At 36.2% G+C, this 26,802-nt stretch overlaps 3 protein-coding genes and 1 long non-coding RNA gene across 16 annotated transcripts; 1 reads left to right on the top strand and 3 right to left on the bottom strand.

Moving 5' to 3' along the window:
* The first annotated feature begins 13,696 nt into the window (after positions 1-13,696).
* On the top strand, positions 13,697-16,811 carry LOC112590109 (uncharacterized). 3 transcript variants are annotated; one of them, XR_003114005.1, is made up of 6 exons: positions 13,697-14,055; positions 15,064-15,316; positions 15,388-15,707; positions 15,787-15,931; positions 16,117-16,353; positions 16,473-16,811. It is a non-coding gene; the product is annotated as an uncharacterized LOC112590109 (long non-coding RNA). The 3 variants fall into 3 exon arrangements; XR_003114004.1 differs by having other exon boundaries at positions 15,064-15,295; positions 15,378-15,707; XR_003114003.1 differs by having other exon boundaries at positions 13,698-14,055; positions 15,064-15,252; positions 15,378-15,707.
* On the bottom strand, positions 16,175-18,012 carry LOC112590108 (uncharacterized). 3 transcript variants are annotated; one of them, XM_025305824.1, is made up of 4 exons: positions 17,426-18,012; positions 16,924-17,123; positions 16,392-16,596; positions 16,175-16,313 (listed from the first exon to the last, which is right to left on the bottom strand). In XM_025305824.1, coding segments are annotated over exons 1-4 (423 nt in total). In that variant the 5' UTR covers positions 17,442-18,012; the 3' UTR covers positions 16,175-16,311. The 3 variants fall into 3 exon arrangements, with proteins under 3 accessions (XP_025161609.1, XP_025161610.1, XP_025161611.1); XM_025305825.1 differs by having other exon boundaries at positions 16,249-16,313; positions 16,407-16,596; XM_025305826.1 differs by having other exon boundaries at positions 16,250-16,313; positions 16,425-16,596.
* A 1,770-nt stretch (positions 18,013-19,782) lies between these two features.
* LOC112590114 (putative nuclease HARBI1) lies at positions 19,783-22,286 on the bottom strand. 8 transcript variants are annotated; one of them, XM_025305839.1, is made up of 4 exons: positions 22,077-22,286; positions 21,201-21,536; positions 20,748-20,925; positions 19,783-20,436 (listed from the first exon to the last, which is right to left on the bottom strand). In XM_025305839.1, exons 2-4 carry the CDS (start codon positions 21,206-21,208, stop codon positions 19,819-19,821), a joined length of 804 nt encoding a protein of 267 aa, XP_025161624.1. In that variant the 5' UTR covers positions 21,209-21,536; positions 22,077-22,286; the 3' UTR covers positions 19,783-19,818. The 8 variants fall into 8 exon arrangements, with proteins under 8 accessions (XP_025161624.1, XP_025161621.1, XP_025161625.1 ...); XM_025305836.1 differs by having other exon boundaries at positions 21,201-21,564; XM_025305840.1 differs by having other exon boundaries at positions 22,051-22,286.
* A 1,396-nt stretch (positions 22,287-23,682) lies between these two features.
* LOC105187933 (WD repeat-containing protein 43) lies at positions 23,683-25,901 on the bottom strand. 2 transcript variants are annotated; one of them, XM_025305830.1, is made up of 4 exons: positions 25,671-25,901; positions 25,135-25,411; positions 24,024-24,271; positions 23,683-23,907 (listed from the first exon to the last, which is right to left on the bottom strand). In XM_025305830.1, the coding sequence occupies exons 1-4, from the start codon at positions 25,720-25,722 to the stop codon at positions 23,744-23,746; spliced, it is 741 nt and encodes a 246-aa protein (XP_025161615.1). In that variant the 5' UTR covers positions 25,723-25,901; the 3' UTR covers positions 23,683-23,743. The 2 variants fall into 2 exon arrangements, with proteins under 2 accessions (XP_025161615.1, XP_011147392.1); XM_011149090.3 differs by having other exon boundaries at positions 25,102-25,411; positions 25,671-25,900.
* Positions 25,902-26,802: the final 901 nt, after the last annotated feature.

The raw sequence follows: 26,802 nt of genomic DNA on the forward strand, positions 1-26,802 counted from the left end.
CGTTGTTTATAGTGCACTGTATTGTGCTTTACTTTCTTGCAGAATCCCGTAGGGCGGGTTATCTCGGGAAATTCGGCCAAGATTTCGTGACCTTTGTTTCCCTCGATAAGTACCTTGACGGACCGGTCTCCTGTATGTGTCATAATGCCGCTCACGTGTAGTCCCGTGATACCGTCACGGAGTTTCTGACCACGTAGATCCGGGAGCAGATTATAATGTTGTAGGAAATCCGCTCCGATGATAGGATGTGTCATGTTGGAGATTATAAATTTCCACGGGCAATCGCGTTTCAATCCTAATTCTGGTGTTAGCGTGATTTGTCCGTACGTATCTATCTCCGTTCCATTGGCTACGTAGAGTTTATAGGTGGTGGCATCTTGAGAAACCCTTGCTGCACGGCGAGGGAACACGCTGACGTCCGATCCGGTGTCCACCAGAAAGCGTGTTTTTGTTCTTCTACATGTGATAAACAGGCGGCGAGGAATTATGGCAAGGTCACTGGCCACTGTCAGTGACTGCCCTGCTCTTTTGGTCTCTCGTATGTGCACGGACTAGCACATTTCCTTGCTTTATTACCAAAGCGCTCGTGGTAGAAACAGTAGCCGGTAGGTTTTTGTACGACGTACTACGACTTCGATTTCTCCGTACGTCCTGCTTGCGTCGGGGTTCTCCCCGGCGCAAGCAGGACGTGCGGAGTTGGCTCATTCTCCTTGTTAATTCGGCTACCTGACGCGTAAGCTGCTGTATCTGGCTGCTCATTCCTGCCTCTGCAGCTGCCACGTCCGGTACTCCCTGCCCAGTGACCTCATGTGTGCGTTCGGCCTGCTCTGCGACTTCCTCTAGTGCGTCGTGTCCCCGCGTCGCGAAGATTACTTGCATCTGCGCGGGTAGTCTTCCGAATCAGAGAGTCCGCAGTAATTGCGCAGGCACGCTTGCTCCTGCTAACGTCTGAAGGTGACGCAAAAATTGGGAAGGCTTGCGATCTCCGAGTTTTTCATATTCCAGTAGCCGACGCGTCCGCTGTTCCTGTGATGCAGATAGTCTCTATATGAGGGCTCTCTTGATAGTCGCATACTTGTCCCTGTCCGACGGCTGCGTAATCACGTCCTTCACCTCCCGTGTGTATTTCGTGTCTAATTGGGATAGGACGTAGGCATATTTAGTAGAGTTCTGATGTATGCCGCAGAGGAGAAATTGTCCCTCTAATTGCGCGAACCATAGCTCAGGCTCCTCCGGCCAGAAAGGTGGCGCTCGTACCGCTACGCGGTGTATCTGACCTTCCCGTTCGTAAATCACCGATTAATCTTTTACGTTCATGCTGTCTCCTCCCCGATTACGTCGGGGTCACCAACTTGTGGGGCCCTTGGCCCTATTATTTCCTGATGGGAAGGAAGTACAGCTCTTTAATATATATGCTTCTTTATTCTATATATACACTATGTACAAAATCATTCGCAATATGAGATTTGAGACTCCGTGAGTGTCACGTGAATTGGTCCGTAGCGTGGGGGCTCCGGGGTGCACTCCTCGTTGCTGTCGTCATTCCAACGAGGTGTGTTCCCTGGAAGTGTCCCTGGTAAAGTGCCTCGTTGAACTTGGGCCGGAGGAGTCGTCTGCGTGGCAGCGTGTGCCATTCGTTGTCCCCACAAGTGAGGTGGCAGATCTCGTAGCCTGTGGGAGGTTTGACGACGCTTGAGGCGTTGGCCGCTCCTGCGGCCAAGTAATGCGCTGACGGGCGCGTGAGCGTCAGAACAGGCAGGCTGATCGGCCGGAGTCTCCACGTGCGAAGAGTGACTTCGCTCCTCGGCTCCGGATAATCCCTTCCGGGGCTGGCAAGCGTTTCCGCAGGGACACTGTGACGAGGCGACGCTGCGGTGATGACTGCTGGCAAGGCTGCTACTGCTGCTGTAGCACGGGCTACCGTTGCTGGCGTTCGGACAGCTGCTGTAATACGGGTTGCTGCCGTTGGCGCTCGTACGGCCGTTGTAGCCCGGGTTGCTGCTGCTAGTGCTCCGACGTCCGCTGCGGTCGGGTGCCGTGGCCCAGACAATGGAGGAGCGGCAGCTGATCGGGGTGACACCCTATATTAGCTCTGCGGAGCGATGTTGCCGGCAGCAAAGGCCGGATTCGCTTTCGCAGCATGTGCTCTCTCAAAAACAGCTTGTCTTTCTTTACGAAGGCAATGCTGGTCTGTTCACCCAAAATCTCCAACGTGCACCTCGATTATTCTCTCCAGAGTTGGAGAATGAGTAGTGGTGCTCCTGCTTGCCATCGTGCTCCTTTTATCCTTGATCTTGCGGATTATCGTAATCGCGAAGTGCGTCTTCGCCCGATACCTATTGCCTAATTCTGGCGGTACGCGAGCTAATCACGCGTAACGCGCGTGAGACGCGGTAGTCTCGCGTACCGTGGCGTATGTCGGCGCACGACGTGCTATCACGCGCGCTTGTCGTGCATACCCCGCAGGGGCACAGCGTTTGCGGCTCAGGGCCGCGAGGCGGTATGTCGCCACAATAATTATCTTTGGTTGGTATCATATACGTTGTTTTCCTAAAATTCGAACAGATATAAAAAATGTAAATTGCCAGTTAATCAAGTAGTTTTTAAGTGTCATTTTTAAATGCACTATTATCAATAAAAGTGAGAAAATGACTATATGTATAAAATTGAAATTTATAGAAGTAATTATTGTAATAATAACCGCATATTAATAATATTTATAAATTTATTTGAAATAACATTTATACAATTAAAAATAGGATATTATTTGCCACAATATTGTTTCAATGTTGCTGTAATATTGGTTAAACAATACTGCATACTAATATTTATATAATGTTGCTGCAACATTGCTCTGCAATATACAATATTGCAATGTTGCTGCAATGCTGCTGAAAATCTTTGTGCCGTTTGGGATACCACGTATATTTCATTTCTTGCCTTTCGTTGTGTTACTGCGTATGCTCCGCGCAGGCGGTGCAGCAGCTCTCATCTTTCTCGAGTCGGGATGCGTCGCGAAAGTCATTAAAGAAACAGTGACAACCTATAGGGCATGAGCACAGACGTTTGCATAACACATAATACATAACGCATAAGACAATAAACCAATTAGTTTTCTTCATTTTCCTCCTCAGGACAGAAATGAAGAACTCTGATTGGTTGATTCTCTTATGCGTTATGTATTGGGTTGTCCGGAAAGTTCGTGCCGATTTTGAAGGAAAATTGAAACGCAGGAGATTTAAATTTTAGTATACATTTATTAAATTATATAGGTGCCATACTGTTCTACAACTTTTCTCCATTTTTCAGGCAACTTGAAAATTCCGTCCTTCCAGAATCTCTCAGGTTTTTCAGCAAAAAACTTTTCTCCGTGATTTTTTATCTCGACCAAAGAGTTGAAGTTTTTTCTATTAAGGGAATTTTGTAATGATCGAAATAGGTGGAAATCAGAGGGCGCGAGGTCTGGTGAATATGGTGGATGGGGTAGAACATTCCAACCGAGCTCCAACAACTTTTGTCGAGTTATCAAAGACACATGAGGCCGTGCATTGTCCTGATGAAATACGATGCCCTTTCGATTCGCTATTTTTGGACGTTTCTGTTCAATTGCTGTCTTTAATTCGTCTAATTGAGAACAATACTTCTCTGAATTTATCGTCTCGTTGTTTGGTAAAAGCTCATAATACAGGATCCCTTTCCAATCTCACCAGACACAGAGCATGACCTTCTTTGAATGAAGACCAGCTTTTGGGGTAGCTAAAAGTAGTTCATTCCGCTTTCCCCAAGATCTTTTTCGGTCAACATTATTATAAATGATCCATTTTTCATCCCCCGTCACTATTTGCTTCAAAAATGGTGTCTCCTCGTTGCGTTTATAGAGCGAGTCGCAAATGGAAATGCGATCCATCAGATTTTTCTCCGTTAAATCGTGGGGAACCCATACATCAAAACGGTTTATGTAGCCAAGCTTCACAAAATACTCGTGGGTGATGAATTTTGACATATTTAACATTTCTGCTAATTTACGTGTCATATAGCGTGGGTTATTCTCGATCAGTATTTTAATCTGATCTTCATCTGTGGTGGAGGGCCTACCCGGGCGTTTTTAATCTTTAAGGTTGAAATCATCAGCTTTAAACCTAGCAAACCACTTCCACAGAGTTCTTTCAGCTACAGCACCTTCGCCATAAACAGCGCATATCTTGTTTGCCACTTGTGTGGCATTTTTGCCTTTCCGGTAAAAAAAAGCATTAAATGCCTAAAATGCACTTTGTTTTCTTCCATATTCAAAGGCGTATAAAACTGGCAAAAATTAACATATCGTAACCAAATTTTTTTCCAAATATACCTGAAGTACCGTCTTTTACGATATGTACGCATGTCATTTGTTTTCAATCGTTCTGAAATATTCAGACCTATCCCTACGCCACGTACTAAAAGTCGGCACGAACTTTCCGGACAACCCAATATTATGTGTCATGCAAAAACCTATGCTCTTGCCCTTATGTCCGCCAGAGCGCTACGCTGAAGCGGCGCTTGCGAGCGTATCCCCACTAACAGCGCTACGCTGAAGCGGCGCTTGACGGCAATACGCTGTTAGCGTACTATCTCGTATGCAAGTAAGCATCTCTGGCGATAGGTAGCTGAGATCCATACTTACAGGCTTCGTCGTACTTTTGTAGTAGTTTCTTAAGAATAAAACAAATAATGGCTACGTTGTCGGAAAGGGAACGTATCTATCTGTTGATGATGAAAGGATATGGAGATAAATAGAGATTATATCAAGAGATATGCGATCTCTTTAATGAAACTTTCAACACGCGAAATCCAACTTCAAAATCCACAGTTGAAGGAACATTCCAGCGTTTTATCCAAACAGGTAGCGTGAAGGATAAGCCGCGCAGTGAACGATCAAAATCTGTTTCCAATGATGAAAAAAGTACAGATATTCTGCAAAGGTTTATTGAAACACCTAGTATGTCCACTCGAAAAGTTGCTGCAGAAAATAAAGTCTGCCAGAAATCGGTGTGTAACATTCTAAAAAGGTACAAATTTCATCCTTATAAAATGCTGTATGTACAGGAGTTAGTTAATGCAGATTTTCATCGAATAATGGAATTTTGTGAAGTTATTCAGGCTCGCGGAAATAGGTTTGTCAATAACATTGTTTTTACCAATGAAGCTGCTTTGAACTTTATGGAAATGTTAATCATCAGAATTTACGATATTGGAGTTCCGAAAATCCATATTGGATGAGAGACAATAAATCTCAATATCGCAAAAAAGTCAATGTCTGGGCAGGGATAATTAGAGATCAATTATTAGGCCCATTTTTCTTCGATGAAAATCTCAATTCCGAAAGATATGAAGCTATGATAGTTGAGCTAATTATTCCTGCGGTTCAAAATATCTTTCTTAACAATTTTGATCGCGTGTGTTTTCAGCAAGATGGAGCACCAGCACATTTTGGATTAAGGGTATGAAGGTTGTTGGATGAAATCTTCCCAAACAGATGGATTGGGAGACGAGGAACAATTGAATGGACTCCAAGGTCTCCCGATCTGACACCACTTGACTTCTTCTTATGGGGATTCTTGAAAGAACGAGTTTATAAAACTAAACCCGCAAACGTCAACGAATTAAAACAAAGAATAACTGAGATGAAATGAATTTCATAACCGTCGACATGTTAAGAAATGTCAGAGATTCTTTCATATTAAGGCTAATACACTGTCAAACGATGAACGGGAGGCAATTCGAACATTTGCTATAATTATCGCCAAATACTTGCGCGCGCACGTACGCACGCTCGCATGCACGCAAACACTTGCGCACATACACACACACACACACACACACACACATACAGACACACATAGCAGAGAAGGTTTGGAGTCAAAAAATACTACGGGAGTGACGAACCGTGGGTCCTTATCTCTGCTGTGACACACCCACACGAACGCACGCACGCACGTACGCACGCGCGCACCCACACACACGCACACATACACACACACACACACACACAATGAGATGTAAATCCGACCGTGCAACCTCCACATGGTACACCTTGGGTAGTACTAATGCCGGTAATGTAACCTTTGAGCTCCATAACTTGAAAAGTACTCAATGAAAGAATATTTGTTTATAGTGTTTTGGAAAGCTCTCGAGATAAGCTACAAGAATATGCAATGAAATGTGAGGATTTCTATTTGAAAAATTCCAGGTGACCTTGCTCTGACCTTGACGACGCCACCCAAGGTGAAACTCATAACACTCGTAAATAGATCTTTTGAAACCCTACAACTTTTATTTGAAACATTTTTCTCTAAAATGCTTAATTTTCGAGACATTTCACCGTCCCGTTGCTTTTTACTCACCCTGTATATACATTTAAAAAATATTACTTTGCAATATGATTTTTTATATATTATTAAAATATTTTATAGAACATTATAACAAATATTTTTTAAATATTTTAACATTTATTTAATGTTAATGCAACAGTTAAAAAATGTTTATAATTTGATATTGGATTTGCAACATTATAACAGTCTCATTTGAACATTACTATAACTTCGAAATTATATCCAAAGTAAATACGTTTATATAAAATGAAGAATTGGTGTAGTGTTAAAGTGATAGACTTATAATCCGAAGCTGTTTCAAGTGTTTACCAGGTATGTAAATATGAAACCGGAATTTTTATATAGAAAATACACGTTTATTGTATAGGTTGTGTGAAAAGTTCGCGGAGCGAAACTGAAATAAAGAATACCTAATTCTACAAATGATTTTATTCTTCAATATAGTCTCCATTAACTTCAATACACTTGGCCAATGGGTCTCCAATAATTTTATTCCATCGCGAAAGTGTGTTTCTGGAAGGCCTGCGAAATATGCCTCTACGGCTGCTATAGCTTCTTCATTCGACAAAAAATGCTTTCCACTGAGGAATTGTTTCAGGTTTCGGAACAGATAGAAGTCGCTGGGTGTTAAATCTGGCGAATACGGTGGATGATCAAGCAATTTGTACTTCAATTCATTGAATTTTATACATTGACAAAACACTTGTGTGAGCAGGTGCATTGTCTTGGTGAACAATGATTTGTTTGTGCTGCAAACCAGGTATTTTGTCACGAATTTTTGCGTCCAATTGATCCAAAAGGTTATAATAATATTCAGAATTATTTGTTCTACCTTTTTCCAGATAGTCAATTAACAAAATCCCTTTAGCATCCCAAAAAACTGATGTCAAAACCTTTTTTGCCGATCTTTCATGCTTTGTTTGCTTTGCAGCTGAACATCCAGCTTCAGTCCACTGTAAACGTTCCTGTTTCAATTTAGGATCATGGTGATAGATCCAAGTCTCATCCATAGTTATAAAACGACGCACAAAATCGGTTTTATTCGTCTTCTAAATGACGCTGAGAAAATCGCTTTCGAGCGAGTTTTTGTTGAATTGTTAACGTATGCGGCACCACTTTTCCAAACACCTTTTTCATTTGTAATTCTTTATGCAAAATATGTCGTACCCGTTCATCTGAAATACCTATAGTATGAGCAATTTCACGCGTAGTCACACTTGGATCTTCAGAAACAATAACATGTATTTGCTTAATGATTTCTGGTGTTGATGCGCTTTTTGGACGTTCACTGCGTGGATTAACTTCAATGCTTGTACGACCACGTTGAAACTCAAGTGCCCATTTACAAACCATTGTTTTTGAAGGAGCAGATGCCCCTAACACACTTACCATCTCGGAATGAATTTCCATTACCTTTAAACCTTTTTTAACAAAGAACTCAATCACTGCACGCTGTTTCAAATTTTCCATTACAAACAAATATACTGACACATCAACATCAATTGGCTTGTAAACACAGAAAGAATTGACAGATGGAAATGAAACCTAACCTAGGTTCATGTGAAGAGTGATTCTATATAACCGACTACAATTTATAATTCTATCATTTACCTATGGATGCCGCTCCGCGAACTTTTCACGCAACCTATATGAAGATGATAAAAAATATTTTTTTCGAAATATTGCCCATCGCTAGCTATACATTTTTCCCACCTGTTTGACAATTTGTGGATGCCACGCCAAAAAAACTGTTGCTCTTTTGAGGCAAACCAGTCATCGAGCCATTTTCGTACATTTTCGTAAGAAGTGAAGCGCTGCTCAGCAAGTGACGTCCCATCAATGCAGATAAGTAGTAATCGGACGGAGCCAAGTTTGGTGAGTAAGCCGCATGCGAAAGTATTTCCCAACTAAACGCCTCAATCGTTTTCTTGACCAGTTTTGCTGTGTGTAATGGTGCATTATCATGAAGCAAAATCACTTTGTATTGCCTTTTTTGATATTCTGCTCGTTTTTCACGCAAAGCTTGATTCAAATCGATCATTTGTTGTCGATAGCGTTCAGTATGAACGGTTTCGCCAGGTTTTAGCAGTTCATAATAGATCACACTCTTCTGATCCCACTAAACACAGAGCATTGTCTTCCGTCCATAGCGATTTGGCCTTGCAGTCGATGCCGATGGTTCGCCTGGAGTTATCCATGATCTTTTACGCTTAGGATTCTCAAAATATATCCACTTTTCATCATATATCCACTAGTCACAATTCGATGAAGAAATGACTTTCTTTTGTACCTGGCGAGCAGCATTTCGCAAGGTGGTTTTTCGGTTTTCCTGCTGTTTTTCATTCACTTCATGTGGAACCCATTTTCTCATCTTCTAGATCTTTCCCATGTATGCTTTCAAACGTATGGAGACGGCTTCTCGTGTCACATTTAATTGATTCGCGAATTGCTGTTGCGTTTAAGCGTCATCCTCATTCAACAATGCTTGCAAGTCGCTGTCTTCAAACTTTTTCGATGGTCTTCCACGTTCTTCGTTTCTTACGTAAAAATCGCCACGTTTGAATTTTTTAAACCACTCAAAGCACTGTGATTTACCAAGAGCATGCTCACCGTAAGCTTCGACAAGCATTCGAAGAGATTCTGCAGCAGTTTTCTTCAAATGGTAACAGAAAATCAATGCTGTCCGCAAATCGTAGCTTCCAGGCACAAAATTCGACATGTTCAACGCTATTACAAACTATGCTGTTGTATGAAACTTATATTGTTGTGAGTTGAAAATCTTTGTCAGATGTAATGTCCCTCCATATTAAAATTCCCTATCTTCTCACCAAAACTCACCATACCTTTTCTTACCCAATCAAATCCTTACCTATCATCGACTAATCCAACTGCAGCGCTTCCTACAAACACCTCTGCAATCAACAGGTACCTCTGCCGTCTTTTATCGTTAATATAATATAATATCATTATTACTCGAAACTATTTACTGAATTATCATCTATCTTTTTCTTTCTCTCTCTTCCTTCTACTTCCTTGCTTCGTTTAGTAAGCGATAGATTACCAAACAACTAAATAACATAAAAATAATACTAAATAGCATACTTTAAAATAAAATTAACATTAACATAGGACTGAAGCAGACATCGACATAGTAAATATATAAAATAGGAAAGGAGAGAATAAGAAAATTCAAGGAATAAATTTAGAGCCAGCTTATAGATTCATTTGTCTCGGAAACTAAGAACGATTTCGTTTGGGCACAGTCGCGCACATATTGGAATGTGTTTATGTTATAGATATCATCGAGCGATAGCTATCCCACGTACTGCGAACCAAATAAAGACCAGAAACAAAGACCCGAAGAGGAAAATAATTTCCTCTCTTTCTTTTATTTTTCTTTTTAAATAATATTAAATAATTGCCATCATATTTCGCAAATAATTCTTCAAATATTATTGTCAAACTGCCTATCCTAATGTATATGCGCTTTAGAATCGTAAGAGGATCTATACGTATGATTTAACTTTAACAATTACTACGCCCGAATGAAATAGTTCTTTTAATATTAAAAATTTCCAAATTCTTATATTATATTAAAGAAAATCAATAACAACATTTCCATTTCTTAGTAAAACATAATTTTATTAATAAATCAACCAACAACGAGACAACTGAATTACCAAACGCTACATATGATTAAGTATAATTTTAGTTACTAGATAATCACATTTTTATATTTTTAAATCAATAAATAATGAATAGTGAATTAGGAAAAGACGCTCAATTGACACCTATAGTGTCGGGCTTGGGTATAAAAAGAGTTCGGCCCTTCGCGCGCGGTCAGTCTCTCATCAGTCTCTAGGCAGTCTTTTGTTAGCCTCCAATCAGCCATCAGATAGTTTTTCGCTGAGTCTCTTGTTAGTCGATTGCCAAAGGGTCTTGAGCCTGGAATCAGAAAGGTCGGTATTAAAGATTATTGTTCTTGGAACTCCGTCTGCAAATGCTAAGACATTTGTTAAATAAAATTCAAATCATTAAAGGTCGAACCAGCCTCTTTTCCTCATAAGTTCCTCATAAGATATTATAAAAAATTATTTCTATTACTTGAATAAATATTGAGCCAGTTATTAACTATATTAAATTTAGTGTATGAATTTTAAAACTTAACAATATAGAGTCATTTTATAATATATACAGGGTGTTATAAAAGTACGGGAAGAGCAGAATAACTCGAAAAATATGAGTCTTAGAAAAAATGCGAAGTACTGGGTTCTTATGATTTTTTCCTGGCTATCTAACGGTGACCTTGGATTTGACCTTGACAATGATCTTGAAGGTCATTTTAAGGTCAGGTCAATTTTTTTAAATGGGACCCCATACTTTTGACCCCAGAAATGAAAAGAGCGGAAAATTTTACGTTCGAATATGATCTTGAACACTGCCAAATTTGACCTCTGAAGGTCAAATTTGGCAGTGTTCAAGATCATATTCGGTCATAAAGGTCTAAGCTTGTTTTAGGCTGAAAACGCGAATATCTTCGAAAATGCACCTGCTAGGGAGCAATGTTACGCATAAGAATAAGAATGTAGAGGTCAAAGAGGGAACCGAATCCGACGTCGGATTTTGCAAATTCAAGATGGCCGATTCAAAATAACGGCCGATATTTAAGAATAACAAAAATTGGATCTCGTTTAAGGAGTTTTCGAAGTCGTTTCTGAAATCGAATTCGACGTTGGATTTTACAAATTCAAGATGACCGATCCAAAATGGCGCCCGATATTGATGAATTACCAACAATCGGAGTGTGACCTCGTACATAACGTAAAATCTCACTCTTCACATTATGGGGGGGGGGGTAAAAGTATGTGTTTCCAGCCTAAAAAAAATTAATTGACTTTGATATGACTGACACATAACCTTAAGAACAAGGTCAAGGTTGAAAACGTCATATCCGAACGTAAAATTTTTCAATCTTGACACTTTTAGGTCAAAAGTATGAATTTTCAGTCCTGAAAAATCCGGTTTGATCTTAATAATAATCTTAACTCATGACCTTGAGAATAAGGGCAAGGTCACGGTTGAATGTCCCTCGTTGACCTCTACATTCTTATTCTTATGCGTAACATTCCTCCCTAGCAGGTGCATTTTCGAAGATATTCGCGTTTTCAGCCTAAAACAAGCTTAGACCTTCATGTGACCTTCAGAGGTCAAATTTGGCAGTGTTCAAGGTCATATTCGAACGTAAAATTTTTCGCTCTTTTCATTTTTGGGGTCAAAAGTATGGAGTTCCATTAAAAAAATTGACCTGACCTTGAAATTACCTCCAAGGTCATTGTCAAGGTCAAATCCAAGGTCACCGTTAGATAGCCAGGAAAAAATCATAAAAACCCAGTACTTCGCATTTTTTCTAGGATTCATATTTTTCGAGTTATTCTGCTCTTCCCATACTTTTATAACACCCTGTATATATGTGTGTGTGTACAGATTTCTTTACCTCTCTTCCCTCACTGATTATCATCTTCATTCTTTTTCCCAGAACGCAGTGCTTGAACCACGAGCACCGTTCTTCTCTTCCTTACTTTAAGAGTGTTGTGCTTGAACCACGAGCACCATTCTTCCTCATTTCCTTAAGAACGATAGTGCTTGAACCACGAGCACTGTTCGCCTTTTTATTCTTTAAACTTAACCATGTCCCTTCCACCTACCCTATAATAGATATTGTTAAAATAAGTATTACCAAGAAACCTCTTATGTCGAGAAGAACAAGGAATAAATATTACCTAAAAATCTCTCATGCCGAAAAGAACAAGAAGAGTCGGACGGCGGATTCAATTTAGACATCTGTTAAAAAGTTATTATAATCTAGGCACGCTCGACCTGGCTGTTTTCCAAACAGATTCATCAAAATCTTCGGTCCCGAGAATAAAATCTGAAATAAAGAGAAATATACTTGAAGTTAAATTCAACATTAGCGAGAATATTATTATTATTATTTTTAAACCTAACAGTAACCCACCTCCAAAGGCAACATATTCAAATAATAAAGATTTGGACAAGAATAGTGCTGATCCGAAGTAAACCAAACAAATATAGACATTGCATGTTCTATGCTTGTCCAGTGGTCTGTTCTTTTTAGCTGCACTACTGAACTGCTGCAATAAGTTAAAGTGTAAATGTTAAAGTGAGAAAAAATATAGTTGTCTCATTCTAACTTATTGCACTAGTTCCGCAGTGCAGTGAAAAGAACAGACCACAGGACGTAACACAGATGTCAACAAATGGAAATGGCGCCAATGGCTGCGTCCAGAAGACATAACGGTTACACAACGGTTGAATAATTCGTCAACGTTATTGGTCTGAATGTAAGGATCTAACAGTATGGACTAATAGTTACTAAACGCTTCGTTTTCTGAACGCAACCAATGACGCGGTTTGACGGTAACTACATTGACAGCTAGGGCCATCTATAGGCAAATTCCGGTTTCATATTTACAGACCTGGGTATCTATTATGGAACTCGTCGGAATTGATTCCGATCGGAATAATTCCGTTTCCCCTAGAAGAGACAATAGAAATCTAGGAAATAACGGAATAAATTCGATCGGAATTGATTTCGACGAGTTCCATAATAGGTACTCTGTACCGCGATTTTGTAACTCGTTATTGGAGTTAACGACACTTTCGTTATCGTTGCGCAGCTTTTGTATACTGTAGAAAAGCTGCGCAACAATAACGAAACTATCGTTAACTCCAATAACGAGTTACAGAATCGTACCACTGGGCTGCGTTCGGAAACATCACTCGGATACTCTCTTTCTTTCTTTATTTCATTTTTATGTCTCTCTCACATCAACGCAGCAGATGTACCCGAGTGACGTTTTCGAACACAGCACAGTGCTGCGATTCTGTAACTCGTTATTGGAGTTAACGACGATTTCGTTATCGTTGCGCAGCTTTTGTATACCGTAGAAAAGCTGCGCAACAATAACGAAATCGTCGTTAACTCCAATAACGAGTTACAGAATCGCGGTACTGTGCTGCGATTCTGTAACTCGTTATTGGAGTTAACGACACTTTCGTTATCGTTGCGCAGCTTTTGTATACCGTAGAAAAGCTGCGCAACAATAACGAAACTGTCGTTAACTCCAATAACGAGTTACAGAATCGCACCACAGTACCGTGATTCTGTAACTCGTTATTGGAGTTAACGACACTTTCGTTATCGTTGCGCAGTTTTTGTATACCGTAGAAAAGCTGCGCAACAATAACGAAACTGTCGTTAACTCCAATAACGAGTTACAAAATCGCAGCACTGGAGCGCTATTCTGTACACGTGTACCGACAATTGTCGGTGTCGTTAACGCTCCCTACCGACATTTGTCGGTTAGAGCTATTCTGTACAGCTCCTCACCGACGCGCGTCGTTAAAAATGAACGACAAGTATCGGTCATAAACGATAATCCTACCAGGGGATCCCTTGGCCATCGGTAGCGCTTGACCGACGCACACGGACGAGATTATCGTCGGTTCATGTGATTATGTTAGTGAATTCGCGATTTGAGGTAGTGATACTGCACACATTGCGATTTCACATATTTATAAAATTTTTGGTTAGTTTATTACGTTTCTGTTGGTGTAAAATATAATAGTGTGTGTGTGCTGTAAATTGTAATCCAAAAATGTGCAAGTAAGTAAATTTAATTAAATTCTCATAAAATTTAGTCAATGGAGTTAACCTTCAATTCATACTGCGGTCTTTACACGGCAGCAGGAAATAAAAAATAGTATTAGAATAGTATATAATATGTACAAAACCTTATCCTCTTACCCTAAGTAATGAGTGTACAATCTATTATTGTTCATGACTTAGGTTAAAAATATATCCTAAAATATATTAAGGACGAAAATAGCGCTACTAACTGAAGGTTAACAAGTGATATTAATTAGAGTTTTTCTTCCGCATTTTTTGCGTAATTCTTTTAACTCATTTACACGTCGAAAAGAATAAATTTGTCTATACTTATAGGGTAACGGTCAATTATTGCCAGTGTCCCAATTACTGCCATTTTCTTTAATTGTAGTATTACAATAAAAAATATGAGCATTATACCCAGTAAACACAATGTTACATGTAACATTGTAACTGGATAGTTACACTAATATATCCTAGTAGATTTAATGGGATATATTTAAAATATTTTAATATTAAACCAAGATTTTAAATATATAACGCTGTCATATTTTTTATTTTAATACTATAATTAAAGAAAATGGCAGTAATTAGGACACTGGCAGTAATTGGGACCGTTACTCTAGTGTTTTATTTATATCGTCGGCAAAATTAGAAAACCTAACTCCAATTTTTTATGAAATTGAAATATTCCCAGCAAACACAATGTTACATGTAACGTACATATTAGTTGTAATTTCCTACTCAATAATATAACTGTTATATAACACATGTGTTATAACAGTTACATTGTTGAGTAGGAAATTACAACTAACATGTATGTTACACGCAACATTGTATTTGCTGGGTTCATTTCATCCAACTTATCTTATTAAGTTGAATGAAATGAAAATCTCAAATTTGTTAAAAATTGGAATTAGGTTTTCTAATTTTACTGACGATATGTTATATCCAATAATATAATAATATAATTGTTAAATCCAATAATATTTAATATGAATTTAGTATGGCTGAATACCTCATGTGGGATCTTTTATACCTTGAGAATCGCGTGAGAATGCTACAACGTCGAATAGGAAGAAGAGTCTGGCGTGATACTAATAATCCATTCGAGTTACACGATAATGTTTTCATTAATTTATTTCGCTTGCCACCTGACACTGTGTTGGAATTAGCAGAGATCTTAAGACCAAGGTTACAACGATTATGACCATATGGAATTTCAGTACAGCGTCAAGTATATGCACATATATTTTATGTGTGTGATTTAATATGAAATTATTACTATTTCTATATGTTCAACAAATATTGTTTAATAGGTATTAATAGCTTTAAGATTTTATGCTGTTGGCTGCTACCAAGGTGCCATTAGGGAACAATGGAATCTGGCTGTCAGTCAATCGACTGTAAGCCGTTGTGTAGCAGTCGTGACAAAAGGAATAAACGACCTATTACTATGACCATGGGTAAAATTTCCTATTACAGCGGAGGATCGACAAGCTGCAAGAGAAAAGTTCCGCACAGCACAACATCTGTTTATAGGTGCTATCGGTGCAATAGATTGCACTTATGTATCGATTCTGGCACCGCAACTTCATGAAGAAGTCTACGTCAATCACTGGGGTGATCACTGTCTCAATGTTCAAGCGGTATATATAAATAAATAGTATAAATGTTAAAATTGGGATAACAATTTTAATTTTATGTATATATGATATTTTTTTGCAGATTTGTGACCCTGATTTAAAAATTCTAAACATTAATGCTCGATATCCTGGGGCACGACATGATGCATATATTTGGGCAAATTGTGCTACTCTTCGTGTCATGGAATGATGGTATATGCAAGGAGAACGCAAGACTTGGCTTATCGGTAATACTATTATTTTTCTCTTATTAAATACTAGGTAAAATATTTCTTCAAAAGCTTGTAAAATGTAAAATGGTTGTAAGTAATTATTTAAAACAACTGCTTATTAAATATATTCATCATATTGAAAATGTAAAATAAGTAAACTGAATCTAAAGTAAAGTAAAATCGAAGTGTTATTTTCACAGATGATGGGTATGGATTGGAGCCGTGGTTAATGACTCCATTGAAACGAGCAGCTAGGAACTCCACGTTTTAATTATAATGAAGAATTATGCAGTAACATTGTTACATTAAATATGTACAATATACAATGTAAAGAGCGGGTCTGTGGGATTTGATAAAGGGGATCTTCGTCATCCATCTCAAGTCGTTCAATATTTTCCTACAACAAACAATTATTATAACGTAAATTGTTTCTTTATGTACGTATTATAATTATTTTAAATGGTTAAAGAGATACATTGAACATATATACGTATATCTTCCACGCAACTATCAGGACAATGCGCATTTCCCTCAACATAATCTAAACCAATTGCAGACACTACGCGTTGTTCAATGTTCTGCAATGGGGCTTCTTCAGCTGGAAAATTGCCTGTGCGTAAGCGCTCAGCTCTTAACTTGCTTGCTTTCCTCGAAGAAATGCTCTTCAGATCCCGCCATACCTAATGTATTAAATATAATAATGTAATATGCAAATCCCAATCAAATGTATCCCAGTAAACTAGTCATATAACAGAAAAGCAATTATATAACATTGATATTAGAATGTCAGCTGAATAAGGGAGAACATTACATAAAATTTATTTAACATGTATCAAGATATTGGGGTTTACTACGAAATGTATACATGTCCGGAAATCAAGGTGGGAAAGTAATTTTAAAAATCTCAATTATTTATATATAGCTTATCGCATTTGCATCATATCTGTTTGCTCTTGGTAAAAATGTCTGGAACATATATTGTGTAAATAGCTTAAAATATATCTTACAGTTTGCCACAGCTTGACCGACTTCTTTGGCCCGGATAGAGAATTTAGCCTTTTACACAGTTCATCCCACTGCATCTGCAGTTGCAGTTTCCCCTCATTTCCGTTAAACCGGCCGGCAGTGAAACGGCTATGCTTTTCCATATACCAAATCTTCAATTTGCAATATTGATGCACGCGAAGAACGTTGCTCTTTAATAGTACTACAAAAAATATTACTGTTTATTGATAGTACAATTCTCTTATTAAGTTATCGAATAGTATTTATTAGTATACCCACACAACACAGATGTTTAGGGGACGTCGTAAGGAGATTCTAAGGATGTCCCTATGTCTACGTACATCCTTTGGATATTTTGTGCTGTGTAGGTAAATATTACATTATGTGTGTATATATATACATTATATATATATATATATATATATAATGTAATATTTATCCACACAGCATATATATATATATATATATATATGAATAGCATTAAAAATATATATACATACCTACTTCTATTCTCTGACATGATGCTTTCTCTTGTATCTTCTCTATTTTTCTACACAACTCTATGAATACGGTTATGTTTGTAAAACTTGAAAATCGCGGACTTTCTCATAGACTCGTTACGCGATTGGTCGAATTACGATGTATTCTCACTTTTGTCCGTGACTGTCTCTCGACCATTTGTGACGTCAACCGACGATTGAAATTCGTCGGTTGCACCGATGATTGTCGGTAGTGTCCATGTAGAGAATAGGTGTGCATCGTTCTATCGACGAACGTCGGTCACGCAACCGACGTTCGTCGGTAACGACCGATACCGACAATTGTCGGTAGACATGTACAGAATAGCGCTCCTGAATGCGGTTACTTGCACTGACCCAATTGAATGCAAGTAGCGATTTTCTAAAGCGTGGTCTACAATGACTACGTTTACACAGCTTCTAACTTCGGCTTAGTAACTACCGTAGTTAATGCAGTCTCGAATCCGATTAGAATATATTTTTAGATCTAAAAGAATATACCAATCGAATCAAAGAATTCACTAACTACGGTTGTTACTAATCCGGATTAACCTTGCCGTGTAAACGTAGTCATTGGCCGTAAGCAGTAAAGCCAGCAGCACACGATGCTTGTTTTCGTGCTGGATTGCTTGCTGTATGAAAATATTGCGTTGTGATTGGTACATTTCCGAAGATGGATGGAAATGCACCAATCAGAACGCAGTATTTTCATCCAGCAAGCAATCCAGCACGAAAACAAGCACCGTGTGCCGCTGGCTCAAGAAATGGACCAACCACAGTTGATTATTTTTGTCATAATCGACTGTGATTGGTTTATTTCTTACCGCTTACGCTTACTTCTTATTACTTACTGCCATTGTAGACCACGCTAAAGGGGTTAGATCTTGAGGTAATTTATTTGTAGAATTTTTTACATATTTAGTTTGGAGTGTGCAGTCTGGTATTGTTAAATAAAAAATTACAATTAACATGTACGTTATATTGAACATTATGTGTATTCGGTTATTATTTGTTTATAACATTTTACTTGTAATAGTTTTAATGCATTTTGTATAATTCATATTTTTCTTATAATTTTAGCTTTAAATGTTATATATTGTAATATTTTCTATTATTAGTTACAGATTTTTAAAGTAAAGTAAATAACATGGATGACAGCAAAAATAAAAATGAAATAACTTGGTTAGGTAAAATGAAATTACTTGGTGCGATGAAAGTACACGATTATTATTAGACAAATATGAGCAATATTTACCTTTAATTGGTCCTATGAAACAATTTAAATCTAAAAAGTCAATGTGGATCCAAATATCTAAAGACATATCAACAGAATTAAATATTGTACGAAGTGCTGTACAATGTGAGAATCGTTACAAAACTATTTTAAAATGTAAAAGTCAATCTGTTAGAAACAATCAACAATCCGGTGCTAAACGAGCAAGAGTAGAATTTGAAGAAGAACTGAACAAGATAAAGGTAATAGATGACAGTTTAGAACCTGAAATATTGCAAGGTGTTGGGAAAATAATTAAAAAACATAAAGAAAATATTGCAATAGTTTCTAGAGCACCAAAAGCAACAAAAAAAATGTCTATAAGTGAGATTTTGTTATTCATTCAGATTCAAATAAAGAAGGAAGACAAAGAAGACATGCAGAAAAATTGGAAGTATTAATTAACTATATGAACAGACCTTCAACAAACAATGATACAAATAATAAAAATGAATAGAAACAGCATATACTTAATTACTCTATATTATAAAACTTTATATAATCTAAAGATGTTTAAGTATTTACAAAAATGTTATTATTTTATACGTAATGTGATACTAAAGACTGTTTCTTTATACTTTATGTGATACTAAGACTGTTTTTTTTTATATATGTTATATAATACTAAAGACTGACTCATATTCAGAGCATGCTTATAACTATGTTAGTGCGCTGTTAACTAATCAGAAGACATATTGCGTGGCTTCTCATTGGTTAACAGCGCGCTGACATAGTCACAAACGTGTTCTGAATATGGGCCTATTTCTTCATTATATATTAGGATTATTTCTTTATATGTTATGTGATACAAAAAACTTTTAATTTTTATATTATTTCATAGTACACAATCCAGGGAAATAGTCTTAACATCTTATAAAACAAATTCTTTATGTTATTTTATAGTACACAATCCAGGGAAATAGTCTTTATATCTTACAAAACTTTTTTCAATTTCTTCATTGCATATTTTCTTTAAAATTGAAATATTTTAAGTTCTAAATATATATTGTATGTTTAAAAATAAAATAAATCTTATTTTGTATTCTAGAAAAAGTTTTATTTGTGCATACATGTATACTTATGTTAATTAATTAAAAGCCAATAAATTACAAATAATATCTTTTTGTCTCACCATCCATCCTATCGTTCGGATTTTGTTCATTATAAACATGTCTCTCATTATATTCTATGTTTTCAATATCTAAATTATCTAAATAGTCATTATTAATGATATATAAGTTGTGTAATACGCAACAGGAAATAATAAAATTAGCAGAACGTTTAACTGTGAGAAAATCTAGTTGCATTAATTGCCTAAATCTTTGTTTTAATAATCCAAACGCATTTTCTATTTTCACTCTAGTTGTACATAATTTAGGATTATAATTTCGTTGAGTGGCTGTGAGATTACCATAATCTCTATACTGTGTTAACAGATATTTTTTTAAAGGGTATGCCGCATCGCCTAATAAGTGATAATCTTCTGATATATTTTGTATTTCATTACTTAAAAATGATAATTGGAATATTCTTGCATCATGTACTTTACTAGGAGGACCAGTAAAAACATCTAAAAATAACTTGTTGACATCACAAACTGCTTGTAACGTTAAAGATGGATAATCATGTCTGTTAACATAGGTGCTTTTGATTTTTTTAGCAGGCATTCTAATTTTAATGTATGTTCCATCAATGCATCCAAGAACTCCAGGAAATCCACATATCTGAAATAAAGTTATTTTATATTTAGATATAAGAAAGTATTTTAAATTAAAAAAATTTCATATATAACTTACAAATAATAGAAAATATAAGTTACAAATAATATATTTTTATGTATAAACCTTTAAGTGTAAAATACGATGTCCACACATAATTTCATCAAAAATTTTATTTTATAGAGTTGTTTAATAAAGTTTGATTAATAGACACACAAAAACCTAGACTTTTATCTTACAATAACCTAATCATTCTCTAATTGATAATTATTAGTCTACTGTTATACATTCATTTCAGTATAAATTAAAAATATTACATCTTCAAATTCTCGAACAACCTCTCTTTTTCTGTTTTCTGTGTTAGGCATTGTTATTACATTTGGAGCAATATCATTCAAAAACTTCATAATGTTTGATGTGATAGCATAAAACATAGATTCTGCTATATTAAATCTGGATGCAACATCCCGTATGACTGATTTGTTTCCTGCAAACCTATAATGTTAATATTATTATATACTTATATATGCAATTATATCAGTCTATAAGAAATATACCATAGAAATGATAATAACTGTACATTACTATGTACAATATTACGTCCACCATGCCCTTTCAATGTATTAAAAATTTCCGAATTTGTATAAATATCATGTAATATATTATATGTACTTTTAAACAAAAATGTCGCTGAAACTTAAGCAAGTAATATTTTTAATCTGTGACTATAATAAATATTTAAAATAAAAATTACATATAATATAACTTACTTCTTCATTAGAATATTCGTTAACAATATCCATCATATTCTGAACTTTTGAAATTTCTGTAGTACTTGTCATTAATATTGCCATCATTTCCTCCTCACTAGAACTACTTGAACTATTTAATAGTTCATCTAATAATAATATATTAATTGCTGTTTCTTCTTTTTCAGTCATCGTTGGTTGATCCATCACTGCACTGAACCGCACTGACGAAAATCTCAGTGCAAATCAGTGCCTTTTGCATGAGTGCGATGCACCTCCACCGAATATTAATTATCACTGCACTAGAATAATGCAGCTCAATCGAATACTTTTCCTCTAGCGCCCGTTTCCAGTATACTGTCAACCGAACATGCAGATTTTTGACCTAGTGAAATGCAAGACAACCGAATGCTAAAACTTGAAAGGGGGTGCACTTAATGTGCACTAGTGCGCACTAGTGCTTCCAATCGAATTCGCCATAAGTTTCAAGTAAAACCAGTATAGACTAACAACTTTAAGAATCATTTCTACTAGAAAAAGAGCAATAATTAGTTTTTAATTTTTATACTGAGAAACATTACCAAAATGTTAGCATATTATTATAACATTATTATTATTTATAACAATTTTACATTTGTGAAATTAACATTACCGAAATCTCCAAATCGGAGTCAAAGTTTGTTAATTATGATATTATATACAACATTAGATACGACATATTCGAAAACGTTACATGTTATTGAATATCGTCATAACGTTGTAATAATAATTTTTTGCTTACTGAGTATTTATATCTTTCTCTTTTTAAATGCAAAATTGCAATCAAAATATTGCAATGTATAGATTAAGAACCATTTAAAACTCAATGTACATTCGTGAACTAAAAGGTATGTGCACCGATTTTTTGTTGACTTCGGAACACGCTCCCACTTGAGGAGAAAAACAACCACTGCTTCATATGTCAACGCTGTCACTTATTACGAGAGCAGAAGGATGGCATATACGAGTGTCAAATAAGTAGTGATTGTGGCGTAGACACAAATGTCTTGGAGACTTTGAGTTATAATTGAAGAAATGAAGAAAACAAATAGTGATTGTGAAGAAAAGTGGCAAAAGGCTTCATAAAATTTGTAAAACAGCATATTAAAGGAGAGTATTAATTGTCTAATAATATTTTAAGTGAAAAATATTTTTAAATTTGAGTGTAAGTTAAAAAAAAGTTATAAACCATAATTTCTTTAATGTTAATAATTTTATAGCTATAAATTTGCTATCGACGTTAAATGAATACGTATGTAATGCTATCATTTACATAGGTGGAAAATTATGTTATTGCGCTCATAAAAAATAAGCAGCAGACCAAGCCGAGTGATATTTTTTTAACAAGATACTCATATTACTCAACTTGGTCTGCTGCTTATTTTTTATGAGCGCAATAACATAATTTTCCACCTATGTAAATGATAGCATTACATACGTATTCATTTAACGTCGATAGCAAATTTATAGCTATAAAATTATTAACATTAAAGAAATTATGGTTTATAACTTTTTTAACTTACATTCAAATTAAAAAATATTTTTAATATTGCTTAAAATATTATTAGACAATTAATACTCTCCTTTAATATACTGTTTTACAAATTTTATGAAGCCTTTTGCCACTTTTCTTCACAATCACTATTTGTTTTCTTCATTTCTTCAATTATAACTCAAAGTCTCCAAGACATTTGTGTCTACGCCACAATCACTACTTATTTGACACTCGTATATGCCATCCTTCTGCTCTCTGCGTAATAAGTGATAGCGCTGACGTATGAAGCAGTGGTTGTCTTTCTCCTCAAGTTGGAGCTCGTTCCGAAGTCAACAAAAAATCGGTGCACATACCTTTTAGTTCACGAGTGTACGTCGCGTCCATCTCAATGGTTGCGTTCAGAAAACAAAGTGCTCACTGAGTGCTTAGTAACTATTGGTTCTTACTGTTAGATCCTTACATTCAGACCAATAACGTTGAGTAATTCGTCAACGTTATTGGTCTGAATGTAAGGATCTAACAGTAAGGACCAATAGTTACTAAGCGCTCAGTGAGCGCTTTGTTTTCTGAACGCAACCAATCAGTTGATTGAGCGCAAGGCTTGCTGCGGATTTGCTGTTGTGTCTTGTGCGCAAGCATTGCTCGGTGTTTGGCGTTTATTCGGTGCAAGGTTATGCGCTACAAAACTTGCGCGGTTTGTACTGCAAATTTGCTGCAAGTTGTCCGGTACCAAGTCTTAATGTCAAAACACAAGCCGAAAGATAACATAGTTGGCTACGGTTTTGGCATCAAGTTTTGATCGAACTTACCGCCAATTTGCGCTCAATTTGCACTCATTTTGCTGGATATATTAATTTTGCCTACTATCAAATTAGTGTTGTATTTCATAAATTTTGTAACAATCCATTTTTCAAATACCATGATATTTATTCCTTCCGTGTTACAGTTACTAAAATTAAAGAAGCAACATGCGAGGTTCTCGTCTTTTTATTAGAATAAATTATATAAAATTATGGTTAATATATGACAACTATGTACTCATAACATCATCATATGTACTGTGTATTGATTCGGCATCGTCAGAATCGATGTTCTTATAATCTTCTTCATTGTGCTCTGACATCTCCTCCCAATTATCATCAGACTCGCTGCTAGAGTCGACATCATTCATATCAAGAGCATCGTCTGATGAATCTACAAATATTTTGGACGATGTAATTTAACATTGAGTTTAATTAAATTTTTTGGTGGCAAAGATTATATATGCATGAAGGAAATAAACAAATACCTCAATACATTAATCTACTAACCTGGGTCCCGATAAACAAGCAAGGCATCCTGGGTTACAAACATGTCATCATCTTCATTGGTCTGAGATATCAGTCCTGTCACGAGAGAAACTCTCCCTTTTAATCTCTGTACATCTATAAGAAGCTTCAATTTGGTATCAATAAAATTGAGAAGAGGACTGAGTGTCTCCATCACATCTGGTCGTGATAATAAATGTGCTGCATGAACTGTGACTACAGTTTGCAGCCATTTCACTGCAACTTTGCATCTGAAATACACAAATTGATTTAATCCACTAGAGAACCAAACATGATAACAATATCACAATACTATGATATTACAACTCTTAGAAAAAAGAACCAAGAATATGAGAATTTGAGAAATAAAGAAATATATAACATAATTGTATACAGGGTGTTTGATAGCTGATCATGCAGACGAAAGTTGGAGATAGATTGGGTGTAGCCGAGAAGAAAAGTCATGTACCATAATGTCAAATTGGCAATAGTTACCGAGTTATTAATTAAAACATGTGAGCCAACGAGCGCGTAGAGAGCGGAGGGCGGCCGCAGTAAGCACATAGACATTTGATACAGGCGGAGTCAGCGAGTGACGGTAGGCAAGCGCGCGCGGCGAGGGGCAACGTAAGCGACAAGAGGCGATCGCGCGCGACGAGGAGCGAGCGAGCTTTTTCTTTATAGCTTTTTCCTTATAGCTCGCTCGCTCCTCGTCGTTCGCGCTCGCTCGTTCTTCGTCGCCTCTTGTCGCTTGCGCTCGCTCGCTCCTCGTCGTTCGCGCTCGCTCGCTCCTCGTCGCGCGCGTTCGCCTCTTGTTGTTTACGTTGCTCCTCGCCGCGCGCGCTTGCCTACCGTCACTCGCTGACTCCGCCTGTATCAAATGTCTATGTGCTTACTGCGGTCGCCCTCCGCTTTCTACGCGCTCGTTGGCTCACATGTTTTAATTAATAACTCGGTAACTATTGCCAATTTGACATTATGGTACATGACTTTTCTTCTCGGCTACACCCAATCTATCTCCAACTTTCGTCTGCATGATCAGCTATCAAACACCCTGTATATAATAATATAATATAATTACATATATGTTTTGCCTTGCAACATAATACATAACTCTTTGAGTAAGAGTGTTATTGCTTGTACTGGTAATTTTGCAACAGTATGACGAATCATTGTTTCATTTTTTGTGAACAATACTGTAGTTAAGATGTTTTTATCTTTGCTATTTAATGCTTGCATCAACAACTGTGCCATATTTGTTCCTTTTGTCGGTGATCTACTTGATGTATTTACATCTACATTCAAACTAAGATTTTCTACTCGGTCTTTAAGTGGTAACTGAGGACCATTCGACATGGTTTTGCATTTCTTTGTTTCCGCAACTTCCGATTCTGTAACAGTTTTAGTTTATGATGATTAGACAATAAAATTGTTATCGATTAAAATATATAATAAAGAACAAAAAGTTACATAATAAAGAAGTTAATAGTGGATGTAATTTACCAATATTTACAATGCATAGTATATGTAGGTACAAATTAACGAACACATCGCGATAGTACGTACATCATTGTTCATAAAATGATGAACATATTAAGAAATAAAATTAATAATATAAGTCAAATATATAACATCGCAATAAGAGCTCACCGCCTGTAGATGGAATTTGCACGTCCAAAAACATTTCGTATTTTGAAGTCATTTGAAAAACAAATTACAAAATGATAAAAATATACACGTTCCTGGCACATACAAGACTTGTAATTTTCTCTTATTTTTCTTCAATTAACCAGAAAGCGAAATCCTAGACATACTTGTATCTCCTTAACCTCCAATCTTCAATATATGAATGATACCAGTGCTGCTGAAAGTGAAACCAGAGAGAAGGAGAGAGGTCACGGGCAGCTTTTAGCAGAGCCTAAAGTCACTAGATATATAAAGTACCGCAATCGTCCTCCATTTTGGGGCCAAGGTAAGCGCGGGCATTCAAATCATATATTCGTTATAAACATTATTATGTGTATTATATATATAAATTGATACATAATTAAGTAATATATGCCATTATTTCCCATGAATATTCAAATTTAAAAGTTCTGAGCTATTTTGTTGAAAGAGATAATGATTTATAATGACTTTCTAACTTTTAATATGGTGCATCTTTATAGCTAAGCCTTAAATAAAAATTTTGTTAAAGTAAAGTTTATTTGAAATTCATCGAAAAGAATAATTGTTATCTATTTAGATTTCCAAAACATAGTGTACAAAAAAGCTTTATTTTGATCACTTATATTTCGTAAAATATTGAAATCTTAACATTTTCGTTCGGGACTTTTGTACTTACATTTTCATAAGGATAAACATTATATGCATAGTAGACGACAATTACTTAACATTCTGTAAATATGAATATAATTGTGCATGAGGAAAAAATCAATGATAATATTAAAATATATTTATTATTAATAATATTTAACATTTGTAATAGCTGCTTTCATTGCAACACTTCGACTACTCTTATTAACTAAAGTAATAGTTATCTTTTTTCAATGAAAAGTGAATTCTTATCACACATTTTTTATAAGTTTATAAAATATATTATGACACTCCGGAATAGTTTTTGGACACAAGTGTAACAATTTGTCTATAAACTCAGTAACATTTAACAAATTATTTGAGACTAAATGCATTTCATTGGATCGAAATAATAATTCGTACTTATACATTATACAATTCATGGTTGGAAAAAGTAATATATTTTCTTTATATTGTCGTAATTTAG

Source organism: Harpegnathos saltator, unplaced genomic scaffold (genome assembly GCF_003227715.2).
Source record: "Harpegnathos saltator strain DR-91 unplaced genomic scaffold, Hsal_v8.6 scaffold718, whole genome shotgun sequence".
NCBI lineage: Eukaryota > Metazoa > Arthropoda > Insecta > Hymenoptera > Formicidae > Harpegnathos > Harpegnathos saltator.